Source organism: Protopterus annectens, chromosome 13.part0, assembly GCF_019279795.1.
Source record: "Protopterus annectens isolate FY-2018-M chromosome 13.part0, PAN1.0, whole genome shotgun sequence".
NCBI classification, from domain to species: Eukaryota; Metazoa; Chordata; order Ceratodontiformes; family Protopteridae; genus Protopterus; species Protopterus annectens.
In genome coordinates, this window is record NC_056747.1 from 380,362,650 (window position 1) to 380,386,334 (window position 23,685).

General features: G+C 41.3%; 1 protein-coding gene across 1 annotated transcript in view; it reads left to right on the forward strand.

The window, feature by feature from the left end:
• The window catches only part of PCSK4 (proprotein convertase subtilisin/kexin type 4), a 1,808,619-nt gene that overhangs the window by 943,471 nt on the left and 841,463 nt on the right, over positions 1 to 23,685 (forward strand). Inside the window, exon 10 of the mRNA XM_044054831.1 lies at positions 14,344 to 14,556. Within this exon, the coding sequence (XP_043910766.1) occupies positions 14,344 to 14,556 (213 nt within the window). The remainder of the gene's footprint in view (positions 1 to 14,343; positions 14,557 to 23,685) is intronic.

Genomic DNA, 23,685 nt, shown 5'->3' on the forward strand with positions numbered 1-23,685 from the left:
TTAATAAGGGAAGGTGATACAGATTACAATAATTGAATGATATCAGGGGTCAGAACCTCCTAAGATTTTTACGGCTGACGTTCCCGTAAAGAAGCAAGAAAAAGAAGCATATTTCTACTGCTCCTAAAGATCCTCAGTGTGAGTAGCAAAACTTCACTTGAGGCCTGTTTAATGCCGTTATGGCTCTAAAGCTTCTTCACGGGGTTGCTGTTCATACTCCTCTTTGGACTTCTACCCCTCTTAAGAGGCCTGGGGAGCAAGATTCCTCTGATGATGCAGATTCTGATGAAAAATCCCCTGACTTATTCTTCTCATATTCCTTCTTTCTTTGTCTCTTCTTCCTCAGAACCATAATTTATCAGCCCTGACTCTTCTTTTGAGGAGATTTCTTTTGGTGACACTGTTTCCCAAATCATGGAATTTTTTTAAATGAGATTATTTTCATGTGTCTCATGTTCAGAAGAGGTACTATGAGATTCTGCAAATGGAGAGTCTCCTAGGCCCTTTTGCTGTTTCTCCTGTTCTTGCTACCTTGCTGGATGTCTTTTCTACTGTTTTTTCACGCTCCTGGTTCCCAGTCCCCTGCTCCCAGGAAAAACAGAGTTTTTTATAAAGTGCCTAATGATTGCAAGTTTGTTTATAAGTGCCCCTCTGCTGACCTTTCTCTGTTGTCAGTTGCCTCTCATAAGCCTTGTAAACTATTGCCTTTTACAAAGTTGCTTCCTTCTGACATGGCCAGCAGAACTGTGTAGAAGCTGGGTAAGAAATTGTATACTCCTGCTACCCTGGCCTTTGAAGTGCTGTGAACTATCGGTCACAGTCACATATGATCAGATATGTTTTAGCTCTTCTCTCTCAGTCCTGGCAGGCTATTTCAGATCTTCCTGATTCTGAGAGTAAGGCCTCAGCTCTTTCCTTACTAGGTAAATCTTAGGTTGTTTGCCATTCCATTAAATGCAGCTGATTCCTTATCTAGGGCTGCTGCCTTTAGTTCTATATTGAGGAGGTATTCCTGGCTCCAACTTCAACTTTTGATTGAGGTTATCAAGGGTAAAGTGATGGATGCTCCTCAAGATAATAAACATTTGTTTAGTGCTGCTGCTGAGTTTTTTAAGTCCCTGCAGGAAAACGGTAAGGCTTTACAGGCTCTGAAACATATTTTTGTTTCATCTGTTCCCAAATATCAAAGAAATTACCCTAACAAACCTGCTTTTCTTCATGGACAGCCTCACCCCCCCCCCAGTCAAAATGGGTGGTAGAAGGTCTCTTTCTGCTAAGGCTAGCCAAACTCTTTCAGCTCAGAAACTTCCTTTTTCTGACAAACCAGGTGCTGTCCTCATAGGTGTTTACTAGATTAATGACCCACAAGGTCCTTTTTAAGCATAGCCATGTGTTCCAAATCTCTGACAAGTTCTGATACCCTTGATAAGTGTAAGCAGGGGCTTGGGAGAAGAAACATTTACAAGCCGGGGCCTGGGAAATAAACCATTTATAGGTTGCCTTTGTCCATTAGAGACACAGATGCCAAACCAGGGATGAACCACACTTGAACTGGGTTAGGGAGGAACTCTGCTTCACATGGATGGGAAGCCTGTTCCAGAGATGATTTAATCTCTGGGATACATACCTGTCTCTCCAGCCATTCCTGTTTATATCACAGGAAAGGTTTAATTCTTTAGAATGGGTAATTCTGGTGCTGTTTGTTTTGTGGATATGCAGGAGGTCCGTTAGAGTTGGGTCTGATAGTGTCTTGAATGTCAGGCATACATCTCCCATCAAGAGCCTGTAGGAGACAGAATACAGACCTTGAGGTGGTCTGCATAGGGCATTTTACTTAGGCTCTGTATTCTTTTAGTGAGGAGCCTCTGTGGATGTTCCAGTTGTTGGATATGCCTCGTTAGGTACATACCAAAGTGGGGCATTTTACTCATTGATGGGTCTGATGAATGCCGAATACAGTGGAACAATGACTTCCTTGGACTTAGATGCCATAATTTTGTTTATAAGTTGCGAAACATGGGATGATTTCCATACTACTGTAAATATGTGATAGTCTAAGGCTAGATTACTATCCATGTGTGTCCCTAAGTCCCCGAGTATTGGGTCATCTCTAAGGGGTGTGTTGTCAATATGATAGTTACCAGGGGTGGATGATTTCTCAAAGGTTACTATTATGCATTTCTTGGCATTTATTGTTAGTCTATGGCTGTGATACCAGTTTGTCAGCTCCTCCTGGAGAACGTTTGTGTCAGTGTTGGATTCAATGACAGCTCCTAATTCGCAATCGTCTGCAAATTTAGTCAGCCAGAGACCACAAACATTGCCCTTGACTTCAGAGAAGTAAATGCCAAAAAGGACTGGTCCAAGGACTGATCCCCGAGGGATTCCACTTGTGACTGGCTTCTTTGTAGAGGTGGACTCCCCAATTCTAACTTCCTGGATCCTGTCTGTGAGCCAGTTGGCTATTTGCCTGGTGACATACAAGTTTGTACCTAACCTCTTTGAGTTTGTCAGCAATGCCTGAGTGGGGTATTGTGTCATATGCCTTGGTCAGGTCAAAGTAGGCAGTATGAACCATTTTGCTATCATCCATTGCTTTGGTGACCTTCTCAAAGAAGTCCACCAGGTTGAGTAGGCATGATCTGCCCTTGACAAAACCTAACTGGGCTGAGTCCAGTGTCTGGAGGTTTACTATATCACTGTTGATCATCTCCATGATAATTTTTGTATGGCTTTGCATACAAGACTAGTGAGACTTGTGAGTCTGTAGTTTCCAGGGTCTGTAGATGGCTCACCTTTGTGCAGAGGGATGACTGTAGTTGTTCTCCATTCATGAGGCACAAAGCTTGTTTGGAGGCTATAGTTAAATAGCAATTCCAGAGGCCCTGATAGGTCATTTCATGCTATTTAAAAGGCATCCTGGGATGTTGTGTGACTATCCTTGCTCTTCTCTTCTCAGTCACATTCTTGTGACTTTCCCTGTCCCTATTTGGTCCCCCCCCCCATATTTGGCATTCCTTAGCCTCCTCAGGAACAACTGCCCTTTTTTCCAGAGGTGCTTCAGGGTCTGTTGGCTCAAGGAACTATTTGAGGTTTTACCTCCTCAGAGAGGGAAATTGGTTTTACTCCAGAATGTTCTTGGTCCTCAGGAAAGGAGGCACCTGGAGACCCATTCTGGATCTGTGTCAGCGAAACACCTTTTTGAAGGTTCCTTCATTTCAGATGCTATCCCTTTAAACTTCATTTCCTCTTGTTCTTACCCAGGCTTTGCTAGTTTCCCCTGGAGCTCAAGGATGCTTCTCTCCATATTCCTATTCACCCCCTTTTCTGGAAGTTTTTACGCGTCTGTATTGCTTTCTGGCATTTTCAGTTGTCTGCTTTGCCCTTTGGCCTTGCTACTGCCCCAAGAGTCTTCACCAAAATGCCTCACTTCTGTGATTGCATTCTGCTGACTGAGAGGAAAACAGGATCTTCCCTTACCTGGAAGACCAGCTCATTTAGGCCTCTTCTCCAGAGATTTTACTTCAACATCTACACTTTGCTGTTTGCCTTCTACAAAGCCTAGGGTTTACTGTAAACGTCCAAAAATCATTCCTGACTCCTTCTCATGATCATGTTTTTCTAGGGTGCAGGCTCCAGACTGTTCCAATGCTGGGATCTCTGCCTCCTCCCAAGGCGTTAACTCTAATTGCTTTCTTTCAATCCCTTCTTCCTCTGGCTTCAGTTACAGCCAGCGAGTTTCTCAGTGCTCTGAGTTAAATGCCCTCCACCATTCCCATGCTTCCTCTGGTCAAGCTTCATATGAGAAAGCTCCAGTGGTTTCTAAAGCAAGTCTGGCTTCAACATTCACATCCTTTAGAATTTCTAGTCCCTCTTCTGTGGCTCAAGCTGGAACTTCAGTGGTGGATTCATCAGTTGTCCCTCAACCTATGGCTCCCTTTTCAACCTTCAGTCCCCTCTCAGGAACTCTTTACAGATGCCTTGGATGTGGGATGGGGGTGCCTTCTTCGGTCTTCTGAAAGTGCAGGGCCTTTGGTTTGACTGTCAAAGGAAAGACTACATCAGTGTCAAGGAGATGAGAGCCTTTCTGTTGGCTCTTCAGGCTTTTCACTCTTTTCATTCCAGGGCCCCTCAGAATTCTCACTGAGTATACCACAGTGATGTGGCACATCAGCAAACAAGGGGGAAGAAGGCATTATCTCCTGTGCTGTGTAGCTCTTCAGGTTTGAGATCTCGCTACCCAGTATCAGGTGACACTTCAGGCAGTTTATATTCCCTCAAATCAGAACATAGTGGCTGATTCTCTACGCAGGTCCATAACACAGTCCCAAGAGTGAATACTTCACAAGGATGTGTTTCTGGACATTGTCCACCAGTGGGGTGCTACTCAAGTAGATAACCTGGATCCACTTACTGTAGATGTTCCTTTGGTTCTCTTATTTGTGCTAATTTTTTTAATTCTGGGTTGGCATATTCTTCTGTTAAAGTTCACCTTTCAGCTATTTTTGCTTGTCTGCCTTTGACTGCTCCTTTGGCCTCTAGATTTGAGGCCAAACAGTTTCTTAAAGGCATTCTTCACATTAGACCTCATTGGAAGCCTATTCCTCCTTCCTGATACCTAAGTTTTGTTTTGGAAACGTTAACTCAAGCTCCTTTTGAGCCTGCTTCTTCAGCTTCTTTACAGCATTGTTTCTTCTTCAAATTGTATTCCAATGTATTTAAAACTGCTGTTTGATTTTTATTGTATAATTGTTGTTAATCTGTTTTACTTTGTTTTCTTAATTTGTTTGCTTTTGTATCTTATGGGGCTTTTCCCCCTGGGCCTCCGCTGAAAATGGGTACCTGCCTAGTCGGACTGTCCTGGTAAACAAATGACAAATAAATAATTGATCTGATGTTGTTGATCTTCTTTCCATTCATCACTGATGGGTTCGGTTCCAAGCCCCTCGGAACCATGTTGGCCTAATACCAAGCTCGCGTACACCAAAAACTCTTGAGCTAAGCTGCTACCCACAATGCCCTTCTCCCTGTTACCTCAGATCTCGTTTGCCATGTAGCCATATAGCAGCGTTTCACCGAGCTCTCAAGTTAAGTGTTATTTTTCTTGATACTTTTTGTATTTTTGGATATTTAGCCCTTATTTAGTCACTTTCTGAATATTTTTCCCTTCTATTTCATTTGTTTTACTGTTGTTGTATCTTTCTAACTAGCTCTACCCATTGGGTAATTCTTTTTACCATCATTTGTACGCCCTCTCCTTACCCTTGTGGTATCGCTTGATACCATCGTTGGTATCTTCTTTCCTGCCAAGTAGGAAGCCCTTTCAAGATATCATTCTGGCCTCCCATAAACCATCCACCAGAAAACTTTACAGAGATAAATGGAAAAGGTTTTCTCTTTGGTCTAAAGAACGGATGCTAGATCCCTTCTCAGCCCCGGTCTCTGTCATCCTTCCATACCTTTCCGAGTTCTTTGAAAACGGAGCTTCAGCCTCTACCATACGAGTCTATTTAGCAGCAATTTCCAATTTAGAGTAGAGGGCATCCCAGTTATGTCCATCTGCCTGTGCAAAACCTTTCTCAAAGGAGTGTTTCACAGCAGACCTCCAATTAGACGTCCCTTAGAGACATGGAATCTCTTTCTACTACTGGAGTCTCTCTCTCAGCCCCCTTTTGAGCCTGCTGCCAAATGTGATCTCAGATTTCTCTCGTGGAAATCTCTCTTTTTGGTAGCTGTCACTTCAGCTAAACGGATCTCAGAATTACAGGCCTTATGCATCAAGAGACCGTACTTGATATTTCATAAAGACAGAGTATCTCTACGTACTAACCCATCTTTTCTCCCCATAGTGGTTTCTGATTTTTCCGTGAACCAATCCATCGAGCTCCCAGTGTCTTTCCCAAACTATTCCAATAAAGGAGAATACTGCCTACACTCCTTGGATGTGCATAGGCAACTACGTTTTTACCTAGACAGGACTAAATCTATCCACAAGACAGACCAACTTTTTATTTCCTTCTCTGGCCCAAGGATGGGATATGCTGTGTCAAAAGTCACTTTATCAAAGTGGCTCAGAGATTGTATTTCCTTTTCATACTCCCGTAGAAACGAGCCTACACCTCACAATATCAAAGCACATTCAACTAGGGCTATAGCAACCTCTGTAGCTTTTCACTCCAGAGCCTCTGTGGACGACATTTGCACAGCAGCCATTTGGGCTAAACTGCACAGTTTCATCAAACATTACAAGTTGGATATGGTCTCCAGGAAAGAGCGGCCTTCGGCTCAGTGGTGCTCAGGAATGTTCTTCCATAAGGGCCACCCAGGTTTCTCAGGTAGCTTGGGATTCTGTCCCATCAGTGATGAATGGAAAGAAGATTAACAACATCAGATAAAGAAGTTATGTCTTACCATAATGTTCCATCTGTGTTGCATCTTGATGCATAAAGCCTGTAATTCTGAGATCTTCTTCCATTCATCATATCCCACCCTCCGTCCCCAACCAAAGGCTCCTAGCAGATCTCATGGGTCCTTGTGGTGTTTCAGGGTTTTTGCACAGAAATGGCCTCTGCTTTACTTCTGTATGTCTTATGCAAACACGATCTGAGGTAACAAGGAGAAGGGCGTTGTGGGTAGCAGCTTAGTTCGAGAGTTTTTGGTGTACGTGAGCTTGGTATTAGGCCGACACGGTTCTGAGGGGCTCGGAACCAAACCCATCAGTGATGAATGGAAGATGATCAACAACACAGATGGAATGTTATGGTAAAACATAACTTTTTCTTGGAAGACTGTTCTTTTTTTGGATCTTCCAGCGAGGTGTCTGAGCTGCAAGCCCTTATGGTTGTCCATCCTTTTTTCTTTTTTCATAAGGACAGGTTCTCTCTTCATACTTAACCTTCTTTTATGCTCAAGGTGGTTAATGAGTTGTCTCTTCATCAGTCTATTCATTTGCCCACTTTTTTCCTTTCTCCACAGTTTGTTAGTAAGAAGGTTCTTCTCACCTTGGATTTATTTAGACAGCTCAGATATTATTTAGATAAAATTAAAGCCATTTGTAAATCTGAGCAGCTTTTTGTTTCATTTCATCCTAGGTCTTTAGGTTTGGTTGTTATCAAGCAACCAGTTCTTCTTGGATATCTAAAGCCATTTCCTTTTGTTGTTCCTTTCGTGGGAAGAGCCATACTGCTAGAGCTGTAGCCTGTTCTGGTGGTGCTTTTTTAAGGCTTTGGATACTAATTCTGTTGTTGAGGGCCATTCTTCGTGGTTTTCTTGAGGGCTCTGTTGGTCCTCCTTCCAGTGTTCTTCATGAGCTGTCCCTGTTGTAATGAATACTACGACAGTGATATGGAAACATAGTACAGTTGTGTAAATTCGTGCCCTAACAGTCGGTGTCCGTCTCTTCACTGTTACACTAGTCACTTCCTCACTACTGCTCCTGTTCCTTTTTTCCTTCTGGATGTACTTGTCACATACTAGTATCCTCAGAATGTCATTCCTACTGGGGCTTTTCACTTATGAGGGTGGTACGTCTGGATGTCCCCTTTATGCCCTATGCCGTGCACTGGCAGCATGTGTGATGTACGGTGTACCCATTATAACCTAAAGCCTTTGGTATACTAGCCAGTTGTCAGGCTGCCCTAGGCAGGGGATCCCTATTGTAATGAATACTGCAACAGTGAAGAGAGGGACATCTCCTGTTATGGTAAGATTTTACACAACTGTACTTCCACAAGCTAAAAAAAGTTCTTGAAACGTGGTATAAAGCATGAAGAGGAATACTGCATATCATTGCATTATGTACACTGCCTATGTTTGTAGTTTCTGTACTTCATCGGTCCTGTGAACATTGTTTTAGTTAAGGCCAAAAAAAAAAAAATCTCAGCTTTTTTTAATGTCTTAGTTATTTCTCTGCCTGTTTGTCCATATAAAAAGAAGATAAGGGTAACATGCAGTGCGTGTTTCTGTTGCGTAACCTTTTCTACAGTAGAAGAATGAGTTGCGACATACTGGTATGATGCAGTGACCTACTTGGCTACTTTGTTTTTTTTTTTGGAATGCTTCATATACATCAGTGCTGCAAAATGTATTTTCCGTACAGTCATTTTTGGCTGTTTCAGCATTTGCTGATGCACTTGTAATATAGAGAGTGGCTGGATTCTGTAGAGCATGAAGTACAATTTCCCCTTAGCAAAATGTTATTGTACATTAATTTGGTTGTACTAAGAAGATTATACATTAACCTCTTTTGGCAAGCTGCACATGAGAATTTAAAGCATGTTTTCAGTAAATCATATTTCATATGTGGCTGATGGGCTTACTTGTATCATTCTTTTACTGTACTGCCTTAAAGAAAACAGTATGTTACTGGTTGACAATGTTACCAAAAGTTACGATTTGCTGTTACAGTATCTCTCCACAAAGAAGACAGCCAAGGTGAGTATAAGAACATAAGAAAACTGTTCAAAGAGATCCCTGTAACAGTAAAGCTGTCCTCCTACCCACACTTTTTCATTATATGAGGAAGATTTTGTAGTTTACTGTGTATGTGAAACAGCCCATGAGGAATATTTGAAAGGTATTTCCATGTCACTGCGTTTGTGGGAATTTTCCATTTATCATACTACAGTTGCAGTACTTGCATTTAATTCTTACTCTGTTAGCCATATAACCTTATTGTTTTTTTATGCAAACATTGCCATGGTAAACAACATCTGTGATAGTACTAGAGTCTACCTAATACCATTACATTTGAACCTTATTATTTTATATAAGATGTGGCCAAAGCATCCAATTATTTTATTATTTAATACTCTCTATTCTTGCTATGTAGGAGTTAAAGCTAGCCCAAGCAAAGAACTCAAAAGTTGTATTACTTTGTTAGATTTAAAAACTATTAATTTTATTTTTAGTATTTCCCATAGAATGACTACTTTATCAGAAATTCTGGGTGATCAAATTGGTATAACTAAGGAAATAATTTTTTGAGCTATGATACAGAATTGGAATTGCCTAGATATAGTAAGGCCTTGCTGAATTTAATTATGGTGGCTGCCAAAAAAGCAATTACTAGAAAATGGAAATCAAAGTCTAAACCAACTGTACTAGAAGTAGTGAATATAGTAAGAGATAAAACTACTGGAAATGGAATCTTTAGAAAAAGGTATGAGCAAATTGCTTGGAAAAATGGGAATTGTGGGAATAACACATGCAGAAGAGGAATAAGGTTTAAAAGAAGCCAAGATCTGAATGAGTTATGTAATGTTTGACCGACAGTGACTAGATAGATTATAAGTGATGTATAATGTTTGCAACTAAAATTGTCAATATGGTTTGTTTTCATTTATATAAATGTATGGTTGCCTATGCTGTAAGGATAATTTAATAAACATGTTTCTTTAAAAAATATTTCCCATAGCATAAGACATTCCCTTCTTACATTAAAACATTTATGTCAGGTGCTCTAGTGATGTAGGGGAAATAAAGCCCTGACAATGACCCATTTGTCCTGGATTTGATTAGTGGCTTGGGTAACTGAAGAAACAACAGGGAGAGATGGGTGTTTCCATCCCTGGGAGGGTGGCTGGTCCTGGGGTGCTTCTAGTGGTGCTTTGTGGTGGAGGTTAGGAATGTCACTTAGCAAGAGGAGTGGTTTAATGGCAATTAGGCTGGGGACACAGCTGATCTGTTGTGGAGGCAGGATGAAACTCTGCATGTCTCTATTGCATGCCTATCCCTGACTGTCACCACGGGATCCATGAGAGAGGGAGGTTGAAACAGGGTAGGTCATAAGTAACCTGTGTCCAGCTTGACGTAGAACAACATATGACACCCCCCCCCCCCCCCGCAAGGATATCCTTAAGTTTCTTGCTGGTCCTCACTTCAGCAGCAAGGCATTTCTGGAGTGCCATTAGACCCAGCAAAGGACACGGACAATGGGACAGCTGTCAAAATGAAAGAAGGAAGAGAAAAAAAAGAACTCAACATTTATGATGTCAAGTTTTGTATTATTACACCAATGACTTTAGTTAACAGTATGTTATTACCTCATATTTTTCCACTTACTGCCTAGCAATTACTATTTTCTTAAAGTTTCACCATCTTTCATTAGATAAGTGCTAAAATTACTTTTTATTTGTGCTTGTGGTGTTTTGGTTATCATACTTACGGAAAGTTAATTTTGTTGAGCAAGTAATGTGGCTGTATTTGAAGTCAAGAGCTCAAAGGTAAGCTAGTGTTTCAATCATAATTCTTCCTGTTCTGTTTTGGCACAATTTATTAACTGCTTCATTTGGAAATATTAGCGCTCATGCAGACATTTAGTGTCAATTCATTTATTTAGTTACTTATTTACCATTTGTTAACCTGGCAAGTACATTGGTTCAAAGTTCCAGTTTAGGCACAATTAAAGCCGTGAAGTACCACATAAAAACGATCAAAGTTTGTGAAGAATTACAAACACAAAATTTACAATATGTTAGAAGAGCAATCAAAGCAATACAGTTTACAAAAATGATGTACCTTGAGTTTTACAATAAAGCACAGATATTAGGAAGTGTACTACAGGTCAGTAGAGTGATGGGTAGAAACGAATGGAGTGCAGTCTAGTTGAAATGCTCATATTTACATGCAACAACTAGAAAGGTAAATGGTGGCATAAACTATGTAATTGTAGTCTTTATGTAAGTCGTGAATATGTAATTGTAGTCTTTATGTAAGTCGTGAATAAGAGCATCCAAGTATGGACATATTATACAACGATTATTATGCAACTGTCTACCCATTGGTTATTTGCATATCACATGGTTAAGTTAACACATTTGGACTTTAGAGAGTCCCCATATTGTAATAAGCTTTGTCTAGCTTGGTTTGTCAAAACACTTGCACTTGTTTGCCACCACTGAATCTATTTTGCTAGGTCAATCATAGGGAGGGCCATTTGCTTATTGAAACCTTCCTTCTATGTGAGGAATTTTGTCTGAAAGAACCAACGAGAATGCACATCAATGTAGGATATATATATATATATATATATATATATATATATATATATATATATGTGTAAAATAGAACAGTTTGATCACAGCCTCAAAACACAGCAACCACGTCAGGCCTTGGGTAATCCAATTTATTCACCGACTAAGCGCTTTCACCAAATTAATGGCTTCTCAGTCAGTGTAACAAACAAAAAACACAGCTTATATACTTTCATTACAAATTACATCACCTAATCATCAATTAATTGATTAACTAGTTAAATACAATTAAACTGATTATAAATTCCAACTTTGAAATAACATTAGTTAAACTAAAATAAATGTATATAAAACACATTCATTAATTAATGTATATATGCTTGTACCTTATACTACATTGTTATTTAAAACAAATATTCTACAACATTAAACATTTTTCTAACAGTTTTTTAACAGTATATGCATCAAATGCAATACAAATTAATAAAATAAATATTCTCATCTAATCATTCTATTTCCTTGTCCATTGTTTGTTGTTTTATATAATACTAGCCCTAAATTTCAAAACAGGCTTTAAGGAGATATGGTCATTAATGCCAGGGTACCTAGTGGCATTAAGCCTCAACTGCCACTTCGTCTCCAATAGGGCAACTTTATTACTAATGTCACCTCCTTGATCAAACATAACCCTGTCTATAATGAAAAATAAAAACTTCTTGAAATCCTTACAGTTCCCACTGTGAATATAAAGTGCATTATGCAAATCCTTCTTCTTAATTGCTCTCACGTGTTCCACAATTCTTTCACGCAAACCCATTTTCGCGAACATGGTTCTTTGGATGTGGGAAAGAACTTATGTTTTTCCATCTAGTTTTATGACAAATATCATTCTTTACAATAGGTTTCTAGACGACCTGCTTATTATTTGGAAAGGTGATGAGCTCCAGGCCAAAGAGTTCATCGAATATCTGAACACTACTACTAGTTTTTTCAAATTTACCTTTCATTGGGAGAAGGATAGCATAAATTTTCTAGATATAGCTATTACCAAGAATGGGGTAGGATTATCCAGTTCTATTTATAGAAAAGAAAGCTATTCGAACTCACTTCTACACTTTAAAAGTTGTCACCCTTACCACCAGAGGAAGGGTGTTGCCAAAGGGCAGATGGTGCGTTTATCAAGATTGGTGAGTGAAGATGAGTTATTTAAGCAGGAGATGTTCAAATTGATAGGGATGTTGATGGATAGGGGTTATCCGCTCAGATTGCTATTAAAGCTAAAAAGGGAAGTACTTAGACAAAGAGGTTTGCGATATTTACCAATTTTGTTGGGAACAAAAGAAGTGCACAAAGGCCAGGATGAAGTTGAAAGGACTAAGGTGGTTGGAGCTTGTTTTGTTTTGAAATTTAATGAAAGAAGTGATGACATTGTCAAGGTGTTACATAGAATGTGGGAGTATTGTCTAAGTGACTCCACCAAAGGGGTACTGGGTGCCAACCCGAAGATAGTTTACAGCAAAGGTGATAACCTTAAAAGCATCATGGAGTGTGAGACCAAGAGCAGGGTACCTAGGATGTCTAAGTGTGGCTACTGTAGATATTGTAGGTATATAGCAGAAGGCCCATATGTGTGTATCAAGGGGTGGGGGCACACATTGCCATGTCCTGGTAAATGCAATTGTAACACCAGGAATTTGGTATATGTGGCCTCATGCTCAACCTGTGATGCTTTTTACATTGGCATGACAACCCGTAGGTTGCGTGAAAGAATTGTGGAACACGTGAGAGCAATTAAGAAGGAGGATTTGCATAATGCACTTTATATTCACAGTGGGAACTGTAAGGATTTCAAGAAGTTTTTATTTTTCATTATAGACAGGGTTATGTTTGATCAAGGAGGTGACATTAGTAATAAAGTTGCCCTATTGGAGAAGAAGTGGCAGTTGAGGCTTAATGCCACTAGGTACCCTGGCATTAATGACCATATCTCCTTAAAGCCTGTTTTGAAATTTAGGGCTAGTATTATATAAAAACATTGTGCATAGGCACTAAAGTGAAGCAACAAACAATGGACAAGGAAATAGAATGATTAGATGAGAATATTTATTTTATTAATTTGTATTGCATTTGATGCATATACTGTTAAAAAACTGTTAGAAAAATTTTTAATGTTGTAGAATATTTGTTTTAAATAACAATGTAGTACAAGGTACAAGCATATATATATACATTAATTAATGAATGTGTTTTATATACATTTATTTTAGTTTAACTAATGTTATTTCAAAGTTGGAATTTATAATGTCAGACTTTGAGAACCGTGACAGTGCTATGTTATTAATCAAGTTTAATTGTATTTAACTAGTTAATCAATTAATTGATGATTAGGTGATGTAATTTGTAATGAAAGTATATAAGCTGTGTTTTTTGTTTGTTACACTGACTCTGAGGAAGCCATTAATTTGGTGTGAATAAATTGGATTACCCAAGGCCTGACGTGGTTGCTGTGTTTTGAGGCTGTGATCGAACTGTTCTATTTTACTTTTTATCCTGTTTTTCCGGATTTTTGTTTGTATATATATATATATATATATATATATATATATATATATATATATATATATATATATAAACCCTTGTGCCTACCATGTCAGTATCTGCACTGGCCAAGACCTGTGTTGGTCCTATAATTGAAAGAAGTCACTCCTTTTTGCAGTTTCTTGGTGGCAGATTGTTCTAATGTTTGACCTAGATGTTAGAAACAGTCCTGTCTTCCAAGGGCTTCTGCTGTGCTATGTGCATACAACTTTACTGTATTTGTGTTTCTGAAATGCTTGTGAATATGTAGCCTGACTTGTTAAAAAGCAATTGAAACTTTCAAGAGAAAGTTAATAAATTGCATTATAAAGCTGCATTAACCATGCTTTATTTTCACGTTGTATTGTAAAAAAAAAAAAAAAATGTATTTTGCTGCTGAATATGCGACCCTTCTTGGAGCTTTCTTTCTACATGAGGTCATACTGTACAAGTAGTGGTAATAATGTCGCTACATAGAATTATGTGAAGTAAGGAGATAGTATAGAAACAAACAGCTAGCTATGCAGTTTTCCTGTTAATAAATGAGTTGAAATGTTGACCTCAAATATGTAAAAATAATATGTATGAAATGTGTTTTAGAATGCTCTTGAAGTGTCAGTAGTATTTTTAAATTGTTAATGGTTTGTTTATGAAAAACTTGCAATGTCTTTAGCACATTGTTAGATACTATGTTTGTTATTAATGCAGTTTATTTTTGCTTTTTTAAACATTAAAATTAAATGAAATCTGTAATGGAAGATTTTTTTCCTGATTGTTTTCTCCTTTTCTCTAGGGTAGAGGTGGTCTGGGATCTATTTTTGTGTGGGCATCTGGCAATGGTGGGTACCATTATGACAACTGCAACTGTGATGGATACACAAACAGCATATACACTCTGTCAGTTGGAAGCACAACAGAGAAAGGGGAGGTGCCATGGTACAGTGAACCTTGTGCTTCAACCCTGACCACGACATTCAGCAGCGGAAACCAGCTGGACAGGAAAATAGTAAGAGCTGTTTATATTTCCCTTCCTATGTGAACATCTTTTTAACACTAGTGTTGGTCAGTTGTGAGGTACTGTCTGCCATATCCAGCTCCATAATAGAGGGATATATAGTGCTGACTGCAACCTAATGGTATCAGCAACTTTGTTGTTGAAGGAGCTAGCAAGGGAAGGTATCGCTGAAGGAGCTAGCAAGGGAAGGTATCACGGAGCAACTAATGCCAATTCACCCACCCTGAAGGGTGGAAAGAAGCTCGGCCTGCTGCATGACTGGCTTCTAGTGGAGGCAGAAGACACAGCATGTAGTAGTCAGTTTGAGACATCTATCTTCTCAGGTCTGTGCACAGCACAGAAACAACATTGATCAGCTGCAGTCTGTGACCTCAAAGATGTCAGGCTGTCATGGGGAATCAAATTGCCAGGAAAAAAACTAACCATCCTGTTTGGCGGACTGGACAACTATGGCCTTACAGTTGCTATCTAAAGAGAGGGGGTTCATTAAAACAAGTTTCTTATGGAGACTATTGATGTGAAGTTGTTGAATCTCAACGCTCATTCTTTACTGATGAGTTCAGAGCTGATCCCTCGGCTCTGATATGGCCAACTGCAAAGCTCGAGGTCTTCAAAAAAAACTCGAGGCCAAGTCCCTATCCCATGATGCACCTGGAATTACCTCAGATCTAGTTTGCCTCTGCAACAGATCAGATGTTCTGCTTTATCTCGGGCCAGTACAACTGCTTTTTTTTCATTTTTACTTTAGAAAATATTTGTTAGTTAGATAGTTTAAAGTACTCTATAGAGTTTTAGAAAGCTCTTATAGCTTTTGGTGTGTGTTTACCGACTTATATCCCTTCCCATTAGTGTGTTTTAAAAATTTCTAGTTGGCCTCTTAGTTTGGTCTAGTTTAAAATATTCTCTTTTTATATATTAGTGTGCTTTATTCAGCGACCTTTTGTCACAAGTTTTTTTAGATAGTCATAGTTATTGCTGTGTGTTTAGCCGTAGAAGTTTTTAGATGAGGCTTAGTAGTTTGATTACTGTTGAAACTTGTTATAGAATAGATAAGGCTTGTTGTGTCTCTTAGCAGCTATCTTCTTTTATTGCATAGTCTGCTTTGAGCTTCTTGTGTGCTTTAGACAGACTTTTTCTGTTAGTTTGTATTTGTGTACTCTTGTGTGTGTGACTTAGCCTGCTTTTTAAGGCTTGTGTGAATAATTACTGTTCAGTTTTTCTGTGGTGACAGTAATTTTTCTTGGATTATTATGGCTGACCAAGACAAACATCCAAAGTCTGGTTTTAAGTGCCCCAAGTGTGGCCAAACGATGTCTGTTACAGACAGCCACTTAAATTGCATATACTGTCTAGGAGCCCTGCATTTGCAGGATAGCTGTGCAATTTGCCATTCTTTTTCCTCAAGGGTCTTGCAGGAAAGTAAAAGTAAACTGACAGGGTTGTTGAAACAGTCATTTCAAGAAGCTTTGAGTGACCATGATGGATCCAGCAAGTCCTCAAAGTCTTCCAAGACTTCGGACTCAAAAAAATCTAAGAAATCTTCGACTTCGGCTCCACTGCCATCGGAACCGACAGTCTTTACTTTTCGGAGCCGGTCCGAAGCTCCTCTAAGAGTCCATTACTGCAGTCGGTAGAACCTTCGGTGTGCTCTTCTTGGTCCTCTATCAGCCTTTCAGATCTGGATGTGGATCGTGTGGTACAGAGGCTGTTATCGGCACCGGCCTTGTCAAAAATGTTATCAGCTTCGACCAGTTGGCTTCGGAGCCGAAGACCGTAACACTAGCCTAATCTATTCCTCCTCTGAGCCATGCTGGTCCTTCGGAGCCAGAGGAGTCTGACCTTTTGATAGTGGAACCCTCAGAGCTGACACCTGCTTCAGCTTCTTCGGCTCCCTGCACTCTGATGTCCTCCGTGCCGATCGAGGACTCTAGGAGCCGACACTCTCTGGTTGGGTCCAGGGAGGATAGTCGGACCGACTTGTCGGTTCTGACTCTGCCTCTCGGGGCTTCGGCTCGGATGAGCTCAGCTCCTACCTCTGGTTTGGAGCCCACTGTCCCGGTGTCAGGGGTATCGACGGTGTCTTCGGATCCGTCGGTTCCCTCGCATCGGAGCAGAGGTGTTTTCGATGCCATGAGGAGAGTCATGTCTCCTAAGACATCCTTAACCTCACGTCTGGCTTCCTTCTTCCCAAAAGTGCCTGTGTCTGCTTCTGCATCACACAGCCTGACCAAGCGTGAGACCCGGAGCTTCAGGAAGCCCCATTGGGTGGCCCTTGCTCTTCTGAGACCTCACCAGAAGCTCCCACTGATGAGGCTTCCAGGAAAAGGTTGTGTAAGAGGAAACCTCTAGACTCCCCTCAGAAGTCTCTAACATCGGATACTGACTTAGTTGAGTCAGTAGTGTCCCCACGGTCCCCCTCTGAAGATATCTCATTTGCTGAGATACTTGAAATCCTTAGGCAGAGGGGTGACTGGCAGTCCAAAAGCCCAACTGAGGATGAGTCAGTACTTCTGAAGGCTTTCAGTCTCAGCCTTCCACCTCTTGGGTGTCTCCGCCCTTTGATGAGCTGATGCAGCTGGTCTCTCGAAGGGCGTGGGAGTCTCCGGATACTATGTAGCCTGTCCCTAGGAGGTCTAATAAGTTGATTTCTGTCCCCCTTGACAAGTCATTTTTAACAAAAGGTGTTCCAGTTGATGCCATGGTGGTAGCGGCAGCCACCAAAAAGGAAATGTCTGAAACTTCCTCATCTATCCATCCTCCTAACAGAGACTCCAGGATCATGGATGGGTACGGGAAGCGCATGTTTAGTTAAGCGACCTTTACTCTTCGCTCGCTCAACTATTTAACCCATTTTAGCAGGTTACAAAGAGATTTCCTTAAGGAGCTAGGAGATGCTCTTCAGGGTTCAGTAGCTGCAGGAGCGGTCGACAAAGATGCTGCCCAGCTTGCTACCCGCAGTTCTATAGTAAACTCATCCATGTGCCTCATCTCATATGCAGCCGATGGAATGAGTAGGGCAGCGGGTACAGGAGTTGCTCTTAGGAGACACTCCTAAATGCGTTTGTGTTCTTTGCAGAGCCCTTCAAGTCTTCCTTTTTGAATACCCCCTTTGATGGCTTGTCCCTTTTCGGGCCTAAAGTGAGGGAAACCTTAACCAGGTGTGATCAGGACAGAAAGACTCTGTCTGCTCTCGGGAGTCCGTTTTTCCACCCCTACCCGACCCTACCCCAAGGGTCAAAGGGGAGGAAAATGTGGTTCCGAAAAGCCCAAGGAGCCTTTCAGGACTAGGGTTACCACCTGTCCCACTTTGTGAGGGACAGTTCCTCTTTGGGCAGTTGTGTCCTGGAAAAAAATTGTAAAAATGGCAAATGTCCTGAGGTTTTAGGACAACTTTATTTCCTATATTTTATGTAATAGTTGCATAAAACAGTAATTCTGTATCTGAAACACCTAAATGTTATAAGAAACAGAATAAGCAACTAACATGCTACAAGAATAAGCTTTTATTTAGGCAAAAAAGTGAAGTTCTGTCCTTTGTACTGGCCATGGGTATATTTCACCCTGCAAAATCTGACATTTGTACCAAAAATGTCCCACTTTGGGCATTTAAAAAAGGTGGCAACCCTATTCAGGACACACATGGCGAACCCCCCAACAGAGGCAGAAGAGGGGGCAGTAATGGAAGACGCCACCCTTGTGGCAGAGGGGGTCCGCAACACCAGGGCGACAGAGATCACTTCTGTGGGAAGCCCTACCAGCCCTCCTGAAAGGAGGCCCGACTGTCCTACTCTGGAGGCAGTCGGGGGTTGCTTATCTTTGTATCCAGACTCCTGGCTCAAAATAACAAAAGACAGCTGGGTACAAAGCATTATTTCCAGAGGATACTTCATCCCATTTGCCACACCCCCTCCACCCATAAGAAAAATCCCAGACGTTACACTTGGTTACAGGGAACAAGCAACAATAGAGGACCAAACATTGCTTATAAAAAGACTAATCTGACCAGTCCCTGCAGACCAGACAGGATCCGGAGCTTACACAAGAGTCTTTTTGGTTCCAAAAAAAGAACGGGGACTGGGAGACCCATATTGGACCTCAGCAGACTGAATACATATGTAAAGAAAGAGAAGTTCCGGATGGTCACACTTCAGTCTGTTCTTCCCTTCTTAGGGTAGGACAATTGGATGTGCTCGATAGATCTCAGGGATGCGTACTACCACATAAAAATGGCGACGCCATCCAGGGATCATTTGCGCTTCCGTCTGGGGGCCAGTCATTACCAGTTTTGAGCCCTGCCCTTTGGTTTCACTACAGCTCCCAGAGTGTTCACCAAATGCATGGCAGTGGTCACGGCTCACCTGAGGTGTCTAGGATTCCAGGTGTTTCCGTACCTAGATGATTGGCTCCTTACCGCCACCACCAGGCATCAACTCATTCAGGCCAGGGAGTCCACTCTGCAATCAACCGGACATTATAATCAACTCAGAAAAATCTGCCTTGCCACCATCGCAGCATATCGTTTTTATTGGGGCAGAGTTGGACACCACCACCATCATACTAAGGCTTCCAGTGAGAAGAGTCTTTCTTCATCAGTATGTCAGCGTTCTGATATCAAAAGACAGAGCACCAGCATCAGAAGTTCTGAAATTGTTAGACATGATGGCAGCAGAAATTTTAGCCATTCCACTAGCTCGTATGCACATGCAGATACTACAATGGCTGTTGTTCACTCAATGGTCTTACTAAGAGCTTCCCATGTCTCACATGATAATGATCACATATTCCTGCAAAAAGGATCTTCAGTAGTGGTTGACCTCACTTCATGTCACAGTAGGTTGCCCATTTGTGCTACTCCCTTCAGCGGTCACAGTGACTATGGGCGCATCCCTGATAGGGTGGAGGGGGGGGCATTTTCAGGGAAAGACAGCCCAAGGCACATTGACCAATCAAGAGACACATCTGCATATCAATGTCCTGGAGATGAGAGCAGTACTTTTGGCGTTGCAGTACTTTCACGACTCTCTTCCTCTGGGTACGATTGCGATTCAGACGGACAACATGTCAGTGGTCTGGTATTTGAACAAACAAGGAGGAATCATGTCTTACTCCCTTTGTCGAGAGGCTCTCAGAGTATGGCAGTGGGATGTTACCCCCAGTGCTTTCTGTTGGCAACGCACATCCCGGGAAAATCCAACGTGATAGCAGACAAAGCTGAGCAGGGCAATCTTGTTGCCCCACGAGTGGACCCTCAAGAAAGAGCAGACAGGATTTTCTGCAGGTGGGGCCAGCCTTGCTGCGACCTTTTCGTCAATCACATGAACACGAAATGCAGAAGCTACTTTGCCCTAATTCCTCCTCCGGGAGAAGCCCCAAGGGACGCACTCGTACACGATTGGCCTCCGGGTCTCATCTATGCATTTCAGGCAATCCCGTTGATACCTAAGGTTCTACAGAAAGCAAAAACCCTGGGAAGGACCATCATTCTCATACCCCCTCATTGGCCTCATCAGATTTGGTTCCCCTTCCTTCGACTTCATCTTTTGGAGGACCCTTGGATTATGGACCCAGTTCCAGACCTTCTGACGCACTCGTCGGGGGAACTTCATCCCTCTCTGCAGTCCCTGAAGCTGACAGCTTGGCTGCTCCAATTCCCATCATAGCCAGGTTCCATAACCTCTCCAGTGAGACGAAACAAATCCTCTTATACTCTTATAAATCTTCTACAAGTAAGCTATATCTTAGCAAATGGAAAACATTTTCTGTATGGGCTGCTAAAAACAGTATTGATCCTTACCAAGCCCCTATGGCCTCCATTCTAGAGTTCTTGACCATGATATTCAACAAAGGAGCTGCAGCAGCAACAATTCAGGTTCAGCTGGCTGCTATATCTAACTTGGATTCGAAGGATTGAATATTATGTCACACAAGTTATCCAAAGCCTTTCTCAAAGGGACTTTTCATATTAGACCAGCTGTGAAATCTCCCTATTCTCCATGGAATCTAAATGTTATGCTTTCCCGCATAATTCTTCCGTCATTTGAACCAGCTTCCTCATGTGACCTCAAATTTTTGTCATGGAAAACTATCTTCTTAGTAGCTATTACTTCTGCCTGCAGTGTGTCAGAGCTTCAGGCCTTATCCATCAAGACTCCTTATTTGATTTTCCATCCTGACAGAGTCTCACTTCGAACAAACCAGTCTTTCTTACCCAAAGTTTGCACTGAAACCAATCTCAACCAAATTATTGATTTGCCATTGTTCTTTCCCAACCATTTGAACAATTTAGAGTGCATGCTGCACAAACTTGATGTTCACAGAGAGCTCAGATTTTATTTGGATAGAACAAAATATTTCAGGAAATCGGACCAGCTGTTTGTTTAATTTTCAGACTCCAGGAAAGGTAGATCAGTGGCTAAAACAACTCTTTCTAAATGGTTATCTGATTGTATTACCTTTGCTTATTCAGCTGCTAACCTGCCTTTACAGCATAAAATTAAGGCTCACTCAACCAGAGCTGTTTCTACATCCTCTGCCTTTTCTGCCAGACTTCCTATTGACAACATTTGCGCAGCAACCACTTGGTCAAAACCTCATACCTTTATCACTCATTACAAATTTGACAAGGCCTCCAGGGACAGAGCCTCCTTTGGATCCACGGTCCTGAGAAATATACTCCCGTGAGCCACCCGAGGTTGATGGTGCTTGGGACGCTACCCATCAGTAAAGAATGAATGGTGAGATTCAACAACTTCACATAAAGAAGTTCTGTACTTACCATAACGTTCCATGTGAGTTGTTCATCTCACCTTCATTCTTATGTCCCTCCCTCCTACCCCCTCCTGGGCTGTTAGATGACCGAGATGCTGGATCCATCCTGGTTGCTCAATCTTTCTATATCTTTCTCTTGGGAGTGAAAGAATAACATATATGGTATTATACACAGCAAACAAGATCTGAGGTGATTCCAGGTGCATCGTGGGATAGGGACTTGGCCTCGAGCTATTTGAAGACCTTGAGCTTTGCAATTGGCCGTATCAGAGCTGAAGGATCAGCTCCGAACTCAGTAAAGAATGAAGGTGAGATGAACAACTCACATGGAACATTATGGTAAGTACATAACTTCTTTTTTTTTTTTTTTAACTGGGTGAGTGGATAGGTACAGGACTTTTTTTTTTTAACTGCTTCTTAGGACTCATGGCAACAGCAAGACAGTTACATAGATATAAAACTGACTTGCAAACAATATGCAGATATGCATAGTTAAACCATTACTCCTTGATTGATTCATGAGGTATACTCATATGCAGTTAACACATGCAGTTAATACAGAATTAACTTGGAGCTGCAAAAAATACATAAGAATTAAAAATCATATTTAGACTAGGAGCCTTGTCCTTGGTTACTTGGGGGTGCAGTGATACAGATGATGACGATGAATGAGTGAAGGAGAGAGGAGGGCTAGTAGTCTACAGGCAGGAAGGCAGAAAAAGCACAAAGATAAAAAGTACTGTTTGTTTTTCTCTCGAAGTATCTAAATCTTTTGAGAAGGATGTAATGGGGTCCAAATGCTCTATGCTTTCGAAATGAACAAAAGTGGAGATATCTTTCTGCAAGGGTGGTGGTATACATAGTCCTAAGGCTTGAAGTTGTGCAGTGGTTATCTGCGAATAACGTGGCTATACCTAAATGCAGATATAATGAGTGCAGGTTTTTTGCAATGGCTACAGCATTGAGAAAGCCTGTGTGAAGAAATGTTCACTTTCTGAAATGCTTAAAATGGGAAAAATAATGGTTTAGTTATATGAATTAATATTAATCTGTTAATTTGTAAAGTGCCTAACTTTGGACATTTCAGAAGTTGTGGACAAGCATGGCAGTGAACATAGACACTTAAAATAATGGCGGTTGGTTAAGGCAAGCAGCTCTCAAAGCCAGCTATTCAGGAAATGTGACAAAAAACATAGTGAAGTTTGTGTATTGACTATAGGGGTGTCCTTAACTGGACAATCTGATTGGTTCTTAAAAATGTGTGAAAGGGAAAGATATGAATGTTGGAAATAGGGAGAAATAACATAAGGGACCACTACTTTTACATTATGTTTACAAACTGATTCAACTTCCAGAGAATGTTGTTCTTTTGTACCATGATGGGAAGAACAACATACTTGACAAAAAAATCCTTAAATAAACAACATTTGGTTGATATTAAACTCTTTACATTGTATTTGCTTAAGAATTTCAAACGTTTCAGGTTAAGAATAGCCAGCTATGAGTTTTTTCTTTGCCACTTGTGGCCATGAGGGTTTTTGCTAGGTGCTGCTGTTCCCTTCTAAATCCCAAAGCTGTGCTGTAGGTGAATTGGTGATTTGAAGTAGTTTACTTCATTTGGTTTTCAACCTGTGGGTTACGGATCTGCATCGGATTCGAGCCGGCAACTCCTGCTAACATCAGCTCCGAGCTCCAAACTCCTCCCCTTACCCATAATACACTTCCACTGCCTTCCATTCCCAGATCTCGTTTGCCGTGATTTGCTTCACATAGTGTCTTCTGAGCTCCAAGTAGCAGTGGGTTTTAAAACTTTCTGTGAGTTGTTAAATTTTCTGTATTTCTTCAAATTAGTGTTAGTATAGGTCCCCTTTCTCCTCCCCTCACTTGGTGCGTTGAGTGTAGTGATTTTTTTCAGGTAGAGTGGTTAGTTCAGTGTTGTAGGTAGTAGCTCCCCCCCCCCCCCCACAGTGTTCTCTGTAGCAAGTGTGGTGAGTGGGTGTGTGTGTGTGTTTATTATTTAGAAAGATCTGCCTGTTTTTTGTTCTATGGCTATCTTTCTGTTATTCCAATGGCTGAAAAGCTTGTGTTCAAGCGCTGTGTGTGGCCATAAGCTATCCCCAGCGGATGGCCACACTCGGGTGGACCACACCCAAGCATAAGACACACAGAGTGTGTATTGTAATATTTTTGCGGGTTTCAACCCCTGCGCCCTAAAGGATAGGAAGGACAAGTTGGCCCTCAAAGGTGGTCTTCCTTCTTGACTCTCTTTCCTTGTCTTCGGTCACAGCGGCTGCTGTGGCCGCCTCTCCCTCCTCTCTTCCTCTGGCTTCTCCTCCCTCCGAGGCTGGGACT